The 16,715-nt window shown below is 51.1% G+C and overlaps 1 protein-coding gene across 1 annotated transcript in view; it reads left to right on the top strand.

Annotated features, from left to right (window-relative positions):
* Window positions 1–834: 834 nt before the first annotated feature.
* Window positions 835–16,715, top strand: part of LOC144165974 (anoctamin-6-like) — a gene marked incomplete at its 3' end in the record, with an annotated part of 58,765 nt that continues 42,884 nt past the window's right edge. The window contains exons 1-2 of the mRNA XM_077695648.1: window positions 835–980; window positions 2,258–2,498. Of these exons, the coding sequence (XP_077551774.1) occupies window positions 835–980; window positions 2,258–2,498 (387 nt within the window). The remainder of the gene's footprint in view (window positions 981–2,257; window positions 2,499–16,715) is intronic.

Below are 16,715 nucleotides of genomic sequence, written 5' to 3'. Positions count from 1 at the left end.
TTCTCACGAGGCGCACGCTTGTGTGCGCTCGGTCATTTCTCTTGAGATTTTTTTTGCTAACGGCACCGAACCAAGCTCAAGCTTATACAGCCCTCCTGTTAAAATGTAAATAACAGCGCCCGCGCCAGCAAAACTATGGCATGTTTTCAACCAATTAGATATAATGAACCGGGGCAAGTGCCCAAAATTTAAATTTAAGACAAAAGCCAGTTAGTAGAATAGTAAATAAAACCACCAAAAATAAATGGTTATCTCAACACCAGAAGCACTCATGAGCACAACACTGTAGTATAAAAGACGTCGTCAACTCAAACACCCACATCTTCTAGTGGCAGTATCCGTAATTAAGAATTCACGCACAGTCTGTCTCCACTGCACAGTCCTCCTCCACAGAAGAACACCACAAAAAACAATGTCACCGCACAGGTCTAAGGATGAGAAATGGAGGCCGGCGTCGTCACATGGGAACTACCGCGCGCACAGCACCCGAGATTACACTAGAAGAGGCCGCAAATTAGCACCTATGATCACAGGGACAGGCATTACACCTCCAACGAAACTCATCTCTTCGGAAATGTGTTGTTTGGGGGTGGGAGGGGTTGGGGGGGGGGGGGGGGGTGACATGGCAGTTCTTGTCCAAGTTCTCTGACCCGTTGCGGTTCAATTCTTCCGGTTGCCTGGCTCCACCTAGCAGCATTTCGGGGGGACTCACTGTGCCCTCTGGAGGCGGGTCGGTCCGAGATCGATGCTGAGCCGCAGTCGGGGCCGGCCGCCGCAGCTGGGAAGAGCTGTTGGCGGTGCCGGTTGCCGCCGAATCCCAGCCCTGTTGCACTGATGCCTGCCAGCGCCACGTGCTGGGAGGAGACTTCGCAGTGGGCCATGGAGGCACGCTCCAAGGTCACGCTGCCGCCGGCTGGACCGAAGCGGAAGAGTTCGCTGGCCAGCGTGCTACGCGACGCGGAGCTCCAACTCCAGCACAGGTGATAATCGTCCTCCTCGGACTGCTGAAACTTGGAATACACGCTACGTGACATGCATTCCAGTGCGAACGATTCTACTGTGCGAGATATCATTCGGTAAAACAGAAAGCGCCACCTTCATTGCATAGCCTTAGATCCCTCAGGTTCCACTGTCGGCAGTGGTGACTTCTTTGTGGGTGGGTGCAAAAGCGAAAAGGCTCAGGTGGGCGAAAGATAAAAAAGATAAAGATCCCTGGATAATTTAGTCACACCATCGCCAGCGCCGCGCATCTATGCCCAAGCGGTTGGGATTGCCGAGCTTGCACTTTTTCCTCATTATTCGCCCAAACAGGCTACAAACTACCCAAGAAGTACAGCAGCCTTATCAAAGGTCTATGCGTTTACGAGATGGGTTTTACGCTTACAAGCCCAGGTGTTGTCCGGTTTAGCCCAGTAAGCACTGCTTTTTTCTTCTTTCCCACTTTTTGTCGATTGGATCACAGTAAATGATTCCAAGCAAACGCTAGTTTCGTTACGGCTCGTTATATCCTCATTTCACAAATTAGCCGCATTTTGGTTAGAGGAGTTTGTGCTCCGAACGTATTTGGGCTCCTCGCTAAGCGAGGAGAGGGGCCTAAACGTCTAAAAAACAGTCAACAAAGTGACGTGTATAGGCAAGTGTCAAAACATCGAATCCTGTGGTGTCTTGGGGATTCCAGTCTTTTCCAAAGACATCCAATCTGGTCAAAAATATTGTGGATCGAACAGGAATGGTCTAGGCGAGTGAGGGATAGTCTGCACTCTTTACTATCAAACGAGACAGCTAGGCGTGGCGTAAAGCCAAAATAACGAAAGGATGTCCTGCTTTCAGCGTAGGATAAAATAAGCCTAATTAGGCACTGGCGGAGAAATATAAGCAACCATAAACTTGGTTGTCCTTAGGATATATATACGCGCATCGCATTAACATTCTTTCTGCAATTGCACAAGCTCCTTTTTACCTTAATCCCTCTCGTACTAACGACTCTGGATAGATTATTCATCTCCTCCATCAGCCAAGCCCAAACCATAAATATGACGATGGCGGTGTTATTTTATAGTAATGGTGGTTCATGAATATGATGATTACGATATTAGGACATGAGGTACGCACATTTGTTGCGCTAAATAACCACATACACATACCATTTTACGATAACAAATGTTAGCTTTCATTAAACAGGCAATAATTGCTAATGCCACAAAATTATAGTAGCATTTGGCAAGTCACCTGAATGTGTGTACGCTATGTATGGCAGGGCAAAAGACGTGGATTACGTGCTGGTGTACGAGTGCGACGACGCGAGCCGCCTGTACGAGGACGCCGAGTGGGAGCTGCAGCGGCACCACCGCGAGTTATACGAGAACGCCATGCGCTCGGAAGGGCTGCAGATGGACCAGGAGCACATCGGCGAGTACGTCTTCCTCAAGGTGCACTGTCCCGTGCAGAGGCTGTGTCAGGAAGCAGAGAACGTGCGCCTGGACCTACCGCTGGACGGCGTGAGTCTCCCCGCCCCCACAATGGGATCGCTGTGTTCTGTAAAAGTAGTTTACCGGTTTCCCACTTCATAGATGGCATCTACACAAGTGCTCGCAAATTTTCTACCTAAAAATTGAAAGAAACTTCGTTGGTGCATAATGTTTTTACAATACGAAATCCACTGAAATGACTCAGTATTGTCCCGATGTTGTCTTTTGGTGCTTTTGTCGGGTGGTTTACGAAAGAAAAACAGTTGTAGCTATCACCGACTAGGCTGCGGAATTTTTTGTTGTTTGCAGTTCGGATTTCTTTATTTTGTAGCTCCAAATCTCACATTTATACACACCTGACAGGGGATCATTTTTTTTATTTACAAAATTCCACAAACACGCATAGTAAATGTGGGGTCGGCACAGACATCACCAGCATAAAAGGAGTCCAGTGAAGGTTACTAATCGTACCACGTGCTAATGTTACAACTTGTTGCCTTCGTAGAGATTCAATCACTTTTTAATGGCTTGATCTGTTTTTAGCTTCACTTTCTTTTGCATCTTAACACCACAATGCGACAACGATTGTTTTGCATGTAGGTGGATTCCTATTGCGTAGTTTCTAATAGCACCAGAAAAAAAATTCAGAGGGACACAATTAATACACCTAAGACTTCTTCCGTTCGGAATGCGGAAGAAATATATTTAGGTCTGTCATGATTATCTTATCTACTGCTAAGGCAATTTCTCTGTCATGACCCGTATATATTAAAGCGAAGCTTCAGTGTCCTCACTGATGCAGTTGTACGCCAATACGCGCTGCAGGAAAGTCAACTTTATCTGACAATGACGATGAGTGATCGGGAGTGAAAGTGAGAGAGCAAAAATTAAAGCCGTTCCACTCAATGTCGGAAGTGCAGAGCAGTGATTCGCCATAATGAGCTGTGGCGTCGTTATCCACTCACTCGTACTACCTATCACACTCTTCGTCGCCGTGTCTCATTCCTTTCCTAATGAATTCAACGGATGTTTGTCCAACGCATTTCACATTTCCCGCCTTCGCAGTGCTCGCTCTCCCTGCCTGAAAACAGCGCCATCGGGAGTTTCAGGCTCCCGATGGTGGGTCTTCCCATCGTTCAAGCGAACCATGGGAATACCCACCAAGCGAACGATGGAACAACGGGATGGAACGATGGGAAGGGAACGACGGGAAGAAAGCGGACGATGGAAAAACCCACTAGTGAAAGAAAGCGAAGGAGGAGAGTGTCGCAAGATTGAGAGGGAGGGCGGTTCGCCGTGGCGACGTGAGCCAGCGCTCTCCGAAAGTGTGCGGTGGGGGAGGGGAACGAGCAGTATGCTCTGCCCGCACGAGGCGCTCGACGGCGCGACGCTTGGCGAAAACGTCAGAGGTGCGTGCGCGTGACTATTGTTGAATTCCAATGGCAGATCCGGAGCACTTTCGGGGCAACTTTTCTGCTCTGTCTGGAGCAGACGCGTTCCAATGGCAGATCGGGGGCAACCAAATCCTGTTCCAATGGCAGATCGGGAGCGCCGTCGCAGCTGAGATCGCTCAGTGGAGCAAGAAAAGTTGCTCCCCCGCAATCTGCGGAGTCGGCCGGAACTCCCTTGGGCGCTTACGTTGGCCGCGTGACGTCGCCAACGTCGCCGCCGTCTGCGCTTCCGGCCAGTGCTCGCCTTCTCCGCCTCCTCCAGCCGCGCAGCGCGAGATGAACGCGCCCGCGGGAACCAGACGATTTCGGGGAAGGTGCGACGCAAAGTATGCTGGGGATTTCCTGTTCCCGTCACGGCTCGGCACTTTGAGTGCTGCCTCACTCGGAACGAGTGAGTGCTGCCTCACCGCACTGCTGCTGCGCCCAAATATCGCATAGGGAGTATCGTAATCGCCAGCCAGTTTTTTTGCGCTTGCTGTTGCTCCCGCGCGTGCCGGCGTTGCACCGCCACTTTTATAATGCAGAGCACTTTAGGGGCTCGCCTTCTCGACGTAGCTCGCTCGTTGGACCCAAATAGAGCCACACGGCGTTCCGTCGTAGCGGCGGTCGTCGTGGCGTAACCCAGAGGCTTCGAAAGCCAAGCCGTTTATATTATCATAAGCGTTCGAAACTCGTGAACCGCTGGCGCTTTTCATACATTTCCCCGTTGTTTAGCGCAAAGAAAAGTGCAGGTACATTTGAAGTAAAATATACCTAATCAATCGGCAGTGCCCGCGTTTATATAGTTAGGAACGCTCATTGAGTTGGTTTTTACGATAGTTAGCGAAAAAAAGTGGCAGTGCAACGCCGCCACGTGCGGGAGGAAGAGCAAGCACAAAAAGAACAGAACTCCCGCTGGCGCTGTTTCAGGCAGGGGGCTCGCGAGAACTGCGGAGGCGCGAAATTTGATTTGCATTGGGTGGTAGCAGTGAGCCGATAACGGCTGCACAGACCATTATGGCGAATCACTGCTCTGCACTTCCGGTAGCTTTCACGTTGAGCGGAACAGATTTAATTTGTTTGCTTACAAAACCAACCCATCGAGCGTTCCTAACTAAATACACGCGGATGCTGCCGCCTAATTACGTATATTTTGCCTCAAATGTACCTACAACTTTCTTTGCGCTAAACAGCGGGGGTATGACAATCGCAAGTGGTTAACGAGTTTCGAACTTTTATGACCATATAAACCGCTCGTCTTCCGAAGCCTTTGTGGGACGCCGCGACGACAGCCGCTGCGACGAAACGCCGTGTGGCTCTACTTGGGTCCAGCGAGCGAGCTACGCCGACAAGGCAAGCCCCGGAAGTGCTCTGCACTTAAAACGCTTCCCGTTGCCGTAATCTAACCTGGGTACCGCGCGCTATGAAGCCGGCGTCTATCCGGCTCCATTTCGACGTGGTCGAAGCGGCTATGTCGAAGCGAACGCCAAGTAGCAGGTACCGATTTGCGCCGTACACCGCTAACCCTAACGAGAGGCCTACGGAGTGCACACCCGAGAGCTGCTGTAGGTATTCTATAAAAGTGATGCGTACCTCCAGAATAGCACATACTCGAAGTGTGGGATTGGCGAACCAAAGAATCCGTCACGAGAAAGCTTCCCATTCAACCGTCGTCCTCGTTAGACAGAGAGGTGCATGATTTTGTCTGGCGTGTAATCTCTGCGTCGACGGTTGCGGTAGCGACTGATGGTAGTAATATTATCTGCAGCGAGCCCCCTGCCCTTTTGCTCTACGTGCGGCGATTTTCTGATTCCTTGTATCTTCTTTTGAGGCATGCTTGCGAGGGTGACTGCGTTTCACAGCTACCGCTGAGATATTCGCTTCGATGTTAATCGCCATCGAGGAAGCTCCTCAGCTGAAATGTTCCCAGTGATGCGATTGTGTCTTCTAATTGCCATTATCATGGACCTTCTTTGAATGTGTCCCTCTAACAGCGGAGCTGTTCTAAGGCTGGCCGTGACGATAGTTTCTGCTGGTATCATGTCGCGCTCTCTCTGGGACAGATTCCCCCCCCCCCCCCCCCCCCCGCGAAAAACCGGTTTCGTTTCCGGTGGATAAAAAAAATTTAAAAAAAATGTCCTAGGGCTTCCATATTTTGATATGATGGCTTATATTGCCCCTGAAAATGTCTTCTCAGGAATGCAATTGGGTTGACAGGTGTGGCCGACTTCAAGAGGATCGGTGTAAGCTTGGTGTTTCTAAGCTGGCTTTTCCCACATTGCCCATTGCGCAGTGAAGCATGGCCGCCCAAGGAAGGAGTATGATTACAGAAAACTCCTCTAACTGTTGTTTTGTCGAACGTACTCCGAAACATTATATGAAGATTAGCCGTTAAGAGGACCCTACCATTACGCCGAGTTTCATTTACTTATCATAGTACAGAGTAAAGTTGTAGACGTGACGGGATTACTGTCTGCTGTCAATACAGGCCATCAACGGTGGAGTGTGGTTATGTTAGGTTAGGTATAACGTTATTGATACCTGCAAATCGGCGGTATTTACCCGCCGCGATGTGGGCCTGGCGTCGACCTAGGGTTTGCTGCTACTCTGCAAAGCGCCAACGGATCCCGTTGCCAGGTCGCCAGGTCTGTGTTTTTCGAGCGCACCCCGGGCTGGCTGGACGGCCCAAAGTTGAACGTCCTTGTCGCTACTGCGCACTGATTCTTGGAGTTTTGGCCAATAAGTCCTTGACTTAGGTTCGTCTGGAAACCGGACACACCCCAGAAGATGTGCCACTGGTCTTCCAGACCCACTTTACATACTTCGATAACACCACTCAAATTAAGTCCTCGATGTAACATGTGCAGCGTTGCCGGTGCGAGAATGAATCCGCTTGGGAGCTGCCGTAGTAACACTGCCTCCTCCCGGCTGAGACCCTGGTGTGGGGGGAGGGGGGGTGGCATTACCTGTAGAGCCAAGCGGTAGGCCCTGGTAATCTGGCTGTAGCTTGCTAGGCGGTCTTTGCTCTCGGACCACCATGCACGGACGGTCGGCCTCGGGGGAGCGGAAGGTAAGTGCACGCGCCTCCAAGCGAGCTGTCTCGTTGTCGTTGGACGTAGTTGGACACTCGCCCATGTGCGCCGGGAACCACATGATGCGGACTTCTCTACCTTGCAGCTTGGTCTTGCCGATTATGGCGGCCGCTGGGTGTACACTCGACCCTTGGCGAAGTGGCGCACGGCGGTTCTTGAGTCGCTGAGCACGGAGCGACACTCGGGCTCGGAGATCACCAGAGCGATGGCGATCTCCTCTGCGTCCGTGGCGCCCGTGCACCGCACGCTCGCTGCCGCTATCATGACACCCGTGGTAGCCTTAAAGGGACACTGGAGTGATTTGTAAACATTGCGGGATTAGGAGCGCAAATTGTAGTGCGGAGTCCCTAGGCCCTGTTTCGACCACTCTGAGCGCGTTTACGCGAATTTATTTAGTAGAAAAATCAATTCAAAATGCTGTCCTCCTCTCTGCACCCTCGCCCATTTTCTGTGTCGTTTTCCTGTGACGTTAGGAGGGGAGGAGCTGGCAATTGGCTGCGCTACTGCACGTCTCGCCGACCTTCCACCAGAGTCAGTCAGCCCAGCGTTTCGTCCGCCGGCCACCGACGGGTCGGCGCAATTCATTCGCACAGTTGAAACCAAGCCAGGACACGTTTGTGAATGAAATAATGTGCCTTTCTTTACTTTGTTAGTTTGTACACTGTATCAAGCTCCAAGTCAAGGTCGCATCACACAAGCGCTGCACAAGCGCACATGCGACGCTTCGCTGACTGGTACGCCAATAGGAAAAATTAAGGCCACTTTAAGGCGGGAGAAGAGTCAGCGAAGTCAATATAGGTACTAAGGAAATAAAATCAACTGATACTTTTACGTACAGCGTAAAACTAGGGTGCAAGAAGCACTTTTTTGCGCTGGGCGAACAAGCACAGCGGTCAGCAGCACGACTACGCATCTGCGAACGCTTTTCCGTCTAAGAAATGCAATTGCTAGACGTGAGATATTGTGGAAACTTGGCTGACGCTTACTGCGCGAGCGCAGTACAACAAATAGACGCCTAAGCTGCTTGAAATGCTAAAACTAAAGTGTAAACTGGTTATACATTTTATACCTTATATTTGCACGGTCAGCGGAGCTCGCTCCGTGGCCGAGTGGTCTGGAGCGGTAGGGATGTTCAAGAAAACGTCTGTCAGAAAATCTTAAAGATGTTCTTTTTCCAGTACCGCTGTACAGAACTATGTACCGCATTGGGCTAGGGCAAGATGTACTGTGTCGCGTCAAAAAGATGGCAGTCCCAGCATGTACGAAAACATTCTTTTTTAAGCTTCATTCGGGAACTCTTCTAGTCAAAACATGGATGGCTGAAAAAGTGTTGTTTGTGCCATGGACAACAGTTTGTCTTTTTTGTAAAAAGCCCGAAACAATAGACCACGTTTTCCTAGACTGCTGGGATGCCGTCTTTTCTTGGGATGTCCTTCAGCGTACCCTGAAAAAAGACTTGCCTGTGACACCGCATGGAATCCGTTTCATTCCAGTAGACAAACATGACAGTGTGCCGTACGATCTGATAATGCTTTTGGGCCTACACGCCATCTGGCTGAGTCGTATGGCGGTGCGGCACTCTGATGCTGACGCGAAGACTGTCAGCAAGTACTTTGACAGAATGTCAGTATGCTGAAGGAAGTAATTAATATGCAGTGCCCGGAGCTTACGTGGTTACCCATTTTGTAGAAATTGTCTTCTTTCGATATTAATGATAGTTTTCGCCCACCAAAGTTCGGTGAGCGGGTTTTAAACCGACACTGATGTGTTTTAAACCAGCATCGTAGACATTGACGTCACTGTTTGTTCAATAGGCAATAAAGAAAAAAAATGTTTGCTGCAAGTGTTTTGCAAGTCATGAGTTCGAATCCCTGAGGGTACATTATTTTTTTTTATAAGTTGACTTTTTCGTTTTCAGCCGATGTTTTTATTTCTGAGTTCACCTTTTTTTTGGCTGTACCGTTCACTGCTCCACGAACTAGTTCACAGAACGCGCGCAGGCTGACACTGACGCGCTAGCGAGTTCTCGTTGGCGTGCTGTTGCCATAAGCACCGACGGTTTGCGGGCAGTGGGCACAGGCCAGAATCAACAGACCCTTGGCCTGGTGCGAACACGCTTTTTACGATACGGACATGAGTGAGGCAAGCTCCAAATATGGGGGAAAAGCGCATGGCATTCGAGCGTCTGCGGGGACGCGGAGGGCGTTCATCCACTGCTTAGGCCTCGGTTAGTGATTGCTACGATTCGAAGCCGTCCTGGGAGGCTTATATAATGCATTATATAATGACGATTACTGAGATATCGAAAATGCCTATCCAACGATGCTGTCAGATGTCAAGCATGTTGTTTTACAGAACCGAAACCAAAACTTGTTTGAATGCTAACCTTGGACATCGTCCGATCGCGGTGCCACCTCCTCCCGACGTCACAGCCTTTAGTTGTTGCGGCCGCCGCAAACCGCGCATGGTAGTTTTTCTTCTTTCGCGCTTTGTAAAATAATTACCCACTTGTCAACAGGATAAACGAAGAAAAGTGTGCTAATTTGCGCCAGTCCACGCAGTGCAATCAAAAACGGGAGCTTGACAAATTCACTTCAGTGTCCCTTTAACGGCCACCGCGACGAAACCTTTTCGCTGGTACTCCGCCACGTCGACGTAGCGCGCGTGCTCGTCCTTGGCGTGCTGCTCGACGAGGGTCTTGGCCCGCGCCGCTCGCCGGTCTTTGTTGTATTCCGGGTGGACGTTTTTGGTAATCGGGTCCACTCGTATGCGAGCGCGTGCATCCTCGCCGATGTCGCTCGACTGCCGGTCCGCTGCTCGGGGCTTGTAACCCAGGGTCTTGAGTGTCTGGCGTCCCGTCTTGGTTGCTGAGAGGCGTTCTAGCTGTGCAGTCAGCTGCGCCTCCTCAATCTCTTCGAGGGTGTTGTGCACGCTGAGTTGAAGTAAGCGTGTCGTACTCGTGATCTCCATGAGGCCTAGAGCCGTCTTGCAGGACTTGCGTATTAGCGCGTTGATCTTGCTGCGTTCCGTGACCCGCCAGTTGTGGTAGGCAGCCACGTACCTGATGTGACTTATAACAAAGGACTGGACGAGGCGCATGAGGCTGTCCTCTTCCATGCCTGCTCTACGCGTAGAGACTCGGTGTATGAGGCGGGTTGCTTCCGCTGCCTTGCCTCTGACCTTGGCCCGGGTTTCGCCGTTGCAGCTGTTCCTGCTGATGAGCATACCCAGGACCCGGATTATTGCCACCTCGGGAATTTGCTGCCCCGACGCAGTGACGATCTTGATGCGGTCGCAGTTTCTTTAGGGGATCTTGCCCTTGCGTCTTGGTGATATCACCAGCAGCTCGGACTTACTTGGCGAGCAGACCAAGCCCGTGCCCGTGACGGTGACCGCCGCCCGCAGCTGGTTCTCGATGTAGGCGTCGCTACCGCCGGCAACCCACAGGGTGATGTTGTCGGCGTATATTGTGTGACGGACGTTCGTCTTTGCCAGCGCCTCCGCTACCCCGATCATGACGAGGTTGAAGAGCAGGGGTGAGATGATCGGCCCTTGCGGTGTCCCCGTGCTACCGAGCTTCTCCTTGAGTTGGAGGTCCCCCGCGTGAAGTTCCACCGTTTGATCCATGAGGAAGTCCCTGATGTAATTGTAGCTGGCTTCGCCCATATTTGGTTTGGAGACTTGCGCTAGTATAGCCGAGTGTTTCACTTTATCGAAGGCACTTTGGAGGTCCAGGCCGAGGATTACTCTGTTGTCTTGCGTATTTCCGTTGTCGATAATTTCTTCCTTGAGCTGTAACATGACGTCCTGCATGCTCAGCTTGTGCCGCAAACCGACCATTGAGTCCGAATAAAGGCCTTCTTTCTCGAGGTAGTCCTGCCATCGAGTCGCGATCACGTGCTTCAGCACCTTGCCCACGCATGACGTGAGCGAGATGGGGCGGAGGTTGTTCGTGTCCGGTGGCTTGCCCGGTTTCGGGATCAGGATGGTCTTTGCGCACTTCCACTGGTGGGGTAGCGTTCCCGACCGCCAGCACTCGTTATATTATTGGGTGAAGGCCTCGATCGACGCGTCGTCGATGTTACGTAACATTTTGTTTGTAACGAGGTCTGGCCCCGCTGCTGAGCGAGTGTTGAGCTCGTGCAGTGTGGTCCGAACCTCGGCCACCGTGATGTCCCGGCCGAGCCACGCGTTGCGTGACCCTCTGTAGGGCGGGTGTCTCTCCATGGGGGTAGCGGGTAGATACTTGACCTCTAATATCTTTAGTACTGCGTCCTTGCATTGCTGCTGTACTGACGTGTGCATGAGCTTGGTGATGCGGTCGTGCTGATGGGTCTTGGTTTCATCGAGCAAGTGGCGTATAAGGTTCCATGTGCAGCCGTGGTCTAACTGCCCGTCCGCCTTGTTGTATATCTCGTTTCATTGTTGCCGACACAGGACCTTACAGTGTATTTCAATGGCCCAATTTAGTTCTGCCCATTTCTTGTGTAACTTCCGATTCAGACGTTGCATATTCCAGCGCGCCTGAATGGAACGCTTGGCCTCGATCAGGTGGGCCAGGAGGCTGTCCACGGCTACGACCTCCTCGTCTGTTTCTATCGTCCTGGTTGCCGACTGCACAGATCTGCGGAGCTCGGCGGTCCACTCGCCTATGTCTTTAATAGGTGGGCGTTCCTTGGGCTGGTGCTGACGGAAACCGTCCCAGTCCGTCCACTTGTGTTTCTTGGTGGTACCCCGGAGCTGGCCGGGTATCGTGATTTCCACGATGTAATGGTCGCTTTTCAGATCGACTCCCGTGTTCTTCCACGTGATCTTTCCCAGGGGATCGTTCTTGACAAAAGCAAAGTCTGGTGTCGTATCCCGGGCTGCGGAGTTGCCGATCCTGGCGGGGTTGGCTGGGTCCGTAATGAGAGCGCACTTATTGTCCAGGGCGCTTAGCATCAAGTCTCTTCCCTTGATCAAGTCGCGGCCGTATCCCCACGCCGTGTGCGGCGCGTTGAAGTCCCCGCCGATCACAAGCACACTGCCTTTGGCACGCGTGCTTGCTTTGTGAAACAGCAATCGAAACATCTGTAGTGGGTGCTTGGGGTTACTGTGTATGTTGAGCAGGTATATACTGCCCTTGCGTTGCTTGCTCGGGATAACTTCTGTGAAGGTGTATTGTGCCTTGATTCTTCCTTGCTTGACGTATGTTCCACGAAGGTGAGCCCTTCGCGGATGAGGGTGCACACACCCCGTCCCTCTGCGGGACTGATGTGTGCGTTGTACCCGGAAAGGGAAGGGGTCGTCGTGACCGTTTCTTGAAGAATAATTACGTCCGGTTTCTTGTTGACCACTGCTACGTGCTGTTGCAACACCGCCCTCTTGTTGTCGTAGCTGCGGCAATTCCAGTGCCAGACCGCAAGGTTCGATCATGGCTTTACTGTTGTTGCTGTGTGGTTGACGGCCATGACTGAGCTTCTTTCCCATCGTTAGGCGTTTGGAGATTGGTCGGATTCGTATTTCTCGTGTATAGCCTTTCGCGAATTGGGCCGCCTCTGCGGGCGGTCACCGCTTTAACCTTTAGCCTCAGTTCTTTGACACTGTTGTCTATCTTATTTGCGATTGTTCCTACCTTGGTGGACAGTTGCTCGCCCTGTCTCTCGATGGTGTTGATCTGGTTGGTCAGTTTTTCAATCATTGCTTTGAGGTATTGGAATGGTTTTTCCCAGTCCGGTTCGTTTGCTTGTTTCGGTTGTTCGGTGGTTGGAGCCTCTGTTTCCATTTCAACTGTTCCGGGTGGGTCCGGTTGGATCTCCTTCCTGGCCACCTTGCGATAAGTGCAATGGTTAGATGTTTTTTGAGTGCTTCTATTCTAGTTAGGAGTTCGCTAATCTGTCGATTTTGCTTGGCTATTAATGCCTTGAGCTGTGCGCATTCGTCGCAATCTTTCTCCCCTGTTTTCTTTGCGGGAGGGGGTGGAGGTGATATTGGGAGGAGTGGGAAGTCCCTGCTGCTGCCGAGAGCGATTGGAGACTCCTCTTCCCAGCCTACCTGTTTGGTGGCAGTGGTCTTCGGTGGCTCCCTGGTTGCGGACCTCGGTCTTCTCGACCTAGACCTCGAGCGTCTGCGTGCTCCGGCCTTTCCTTCCGGTGTCGGTGCTCTCGAGCTCGGGCGTCGCAATGAGCAGCTGCGCTGCCTCCTACCCTCTCGAGAATGGGAGCGGCGTCGCGCGTCCGTCGCCCTCTCGCGGCTTGGCGGTCTTCCAGAACTTTCCGTCTGGTCGTCGTCAGTTCATTGGCGCTGCCACTACCGTTTGCGCACAACGTACGGCGTTTTGAAGCGAGCGCGGCACTTCTTGTCACCAGTTGGATGTTCACCTCCGCACACTTTGCATTTGGGCTTACACTCGTTCTCATGTCCTTCGGGTGGGTTGGGTGTTCCGCACCCTTTGCAGATACGGTCCGCTGGATTTGGGCACATGTCCCTTCGGTGTCCCAGCCTTCCGCACTCATAGCACACGACGACTTGCTTTCTGTAGAGCGAGCACTTGGTTAAAAGTGCGCCGTATCTCACGAAGTTGGGGACTTTGTTACTGGCAAACGCGATCACCACAGTCTTCATGTTGCTTATGCGGTTTGTGTGCACTGCCGTGGGGTTGATTTCGTTGACCACATTTGCGTTTATGTCGCTGATGGTGTCTTCGAGAGGTATGCCACGTATTACCCTTTTCACCATTCCGTGTGGGGCCGACTCGTACGCACTGATCTCGTAAGCCTTTCTCGGATGGCGACCTTCTTGATGTTCACATACTTATCGGCATTGCCTCTGTTCGGCGTGCTGACGACGACGATATTTTGTTGATAGTTCGGGCAGATGGCATCGCGTGCTCCTTCGTCTCTCGTGATATCCGCCGCTTTATATACGGCGCGGCCGACTTCGATATGTCCAGTCTTGGAGATATCGAGGCCCCCGCGGGGTCTCAGCACGATCTTGGTGGGTTCGCGTGGTAGCGCTGGCATGCGGGGGTTTATAATTACCTTTTCTGTAGCTCACCCTTGTCGGGTGACTCCGTTGGACTTCGGTTGTTAGGCGGTGACGCTAGGGCCTTGCTTCCGTGGCTGTGCCTTGTGCTCACCGGCGATGCGTCATCCGAGCGACTTGGTGACCTGGTCGGGGTCGATATCTGCCCCCTCCACTTTTACTTGCATCTTGGCTGACGGGGCGCTGTCCCGGCTCGACTAGGCCACCGTTTTTAGGTCCCGGTGTTGTCGCTGGGCCGGCGGCTTCGGCTTGTCAAGCCTAATTGCCGGCGGAGCTGTAAGGCTTAGCTACCGCTTGGGCCGGGGTAGTAGAAAAACTTGTCTAGAGTCCCGAAAAATGTTTCCTACCTCGGAAGTAGGTATCCAAGTTGTCCTGGGCCTTCCACGAAGCACTTGAGGAAATAATTTCCGGGGCAGAAGGTAAATTTCCGTCGCGATCACCGAAAATCTGCGGAGCCGATGTGGAACACATTCTCCCCGCTCTGCAGCTCGCAACGCCCCCCTTGAGTGTGGTTACAGAAAACGGCTGTAAGAGTTGGCTTGCCGGAACTATCCGGAAACAAATTATATGACAATTAGCCGCTAAGACGACTTTACCATTACGCACCACAGCTTCGCTGGTCATTCTTATTCACAGAGTGGAACGGCACTGAAGTTTTAAGTACGGAGCACTTTAAGGGCCAGAGATATCGCCTGTCCAATGTCGTTGAGAGTCACTGAAGTCAAGTGACGCATACCCACTTAGACGGAATGACCAAGAAGGGTTTCTTTTAGTCATTAAATCTTATTAAGTAAGACCAAATAATGAAGCAGAAGAAATTGTTTTGTCAGTAAGTTGAAGATAGAGAAGAAAAGAAACAGGAGTGGGAACAAAATAAGAGTCAACATGATCCCTATAGTTATAGCACGACAGACGAGCCGTCTCTACAACGAATGAGTTGACGACGTGTCATACATACCTATTATGGCGGCCAGCTTCTTTTTGCCCCTGAAAAACAAAAGCACTGGAAGAGACAATGGCAGTCCTAGGCATCGCCTTCTCCGATGGTTGCTGTTGTTCCTCAATTGGAGGCGCATACCCACGTGGGAGACTGGCCAGAAATCGGGCAATTTGAGAGGTTATTGCGCCCGAATCGATTGAAACAGATAAACATAACCAATACAGAGGAAAAGGAAACATAAACAGAGAAAAAGAAAAGCAACACACACAAAGATAAGCAGGACACAGAAAAAGGGATGAGAACCACCTAAAAACAAATGCAAAACACACAAAAAAACAGATTATTAACACGAGGTACTCCCAATAATAACGCAAGGGAAGCACTGGTCAATCCCTGCTCCGCACTTCCGAGATCTTTCACGTTGAGTGGAAGTGCATCAATTTTTTTCTTCCGTATGTAACTATTACTGAAGGCTTGCAAAACCGTCGTTGTAAGCCCTAGTGTGCGCTATTAGCGTAAACATGCTTTGCAACTTTTTTCCAAATAGCATCCTCAAGGGGTCTGAAAGTCTCTAGCACGGGGATTACAGGCGTCCTATACCGTCGCCGTGATCCTCTTCCTTTTGCGTCACTTTCTTTTCTTGCCGTTTTCTTCTTCAGCCTTAGCCCTTTATACACGATATTTGCGTTAAAATGCTTTGCTACTCCTGTAATTATCCCATAAAATTACTCCTGTAAGCCTCAGGACATAGCATCTCTAACTCACGTTCCTAAGTCGAGGACTGCAACGCATTCACAAGGTCCACCTTTAAGTAGCTAGAGCCAAGGATCGGTTGTGGTGTAGATATGCGTGCTAGACTCGCAAACCCAACTTCACCCACTTTCTTTCGCTTTCCTTTTATTAGTGCGCAAACATTTACTAGTGCGAAAGCATTGTATTTTATTAGTGAAATAAAATAAATTATGCATTTCATTGCATAATGAAAATGCAAGTAACAGCTATAGCTTACGGACGTGTTCTTAGACTGGCGTGTCAGCGATAACCACACCAATTACAGAAGGACCAGTCACCAATGAAGTCAAGAGAAAGCTAAAACCCATACTGGTAGGGATGGTAATACTTGTACGGACAGGGCATCACCGCTTCACATGCGACGATGACTGCTCAGGCCCGCGAGCAGGCCCTAACGCAGCCTAACTGCGGGTCATTATATCGGGACCGGCCGATCAGAATCCGCACGAGCGAGTATACGCAAACTACGCTTAATGTTCCAAAATTATGGTAGAGAGAGAGAAGGAGAGAGACCTTTTTAATAGGCATGCGAGGTCACCCAGGCTATAGCCGCCTGACTTGCTACGCCAGAAGGGGGTGAAGGTGATATGAAAACATGAAAACATCGCTCACGTGCACAGAACTGCTCAAACACCCAGACACACACGAAAAGCACATACACACACACACACACACACACACACACACACACACACACACACACACACACACACACATCACTCACGTACACATAACTACTCAAACACAGAGACACACACGAAAAGTACACACACACACATTCAGTGAAACAGTAGAGTTTACAGCTCACTGTGAAGTCCAGTGTGCCGGAGGAACGTTAAGAGTGCCGTTGTTGCGTGACATGCCACTGCTGCTGTGAGCCACGGCCCCAGAAGATCCCGCGAAGAGATCTCGGTGGACACTGGCAGGCCCAGAGGAAGGTTAGCGTTGATACGTTCAAGTTCTTATCAAG

This window comes from Haemaphysalis longicornis, unplaced genomic scaffold (assembly GCF_048455015.1).
Source record: "Haemaphysalis longicornis isolate Haplotype H1 unplaced genomic scaffold, Haemaphysalis longicornis Haplotype H1 scaffold_152, whole genome shotgun sequence".
Taxonomy (NCBI): domain Eukaryota; kingdom Metazoa; phylum Arthropoda; class Arachnida; order Ixodida; family Ixodidae; genus Haemaphysalis; species Haemaphysalis longicornis.
The sequence above is the reverse complement of the archived record's forward strand: the minus strand, read 5'-3'. Positions and strand labels throughout refer to the sequence as shown.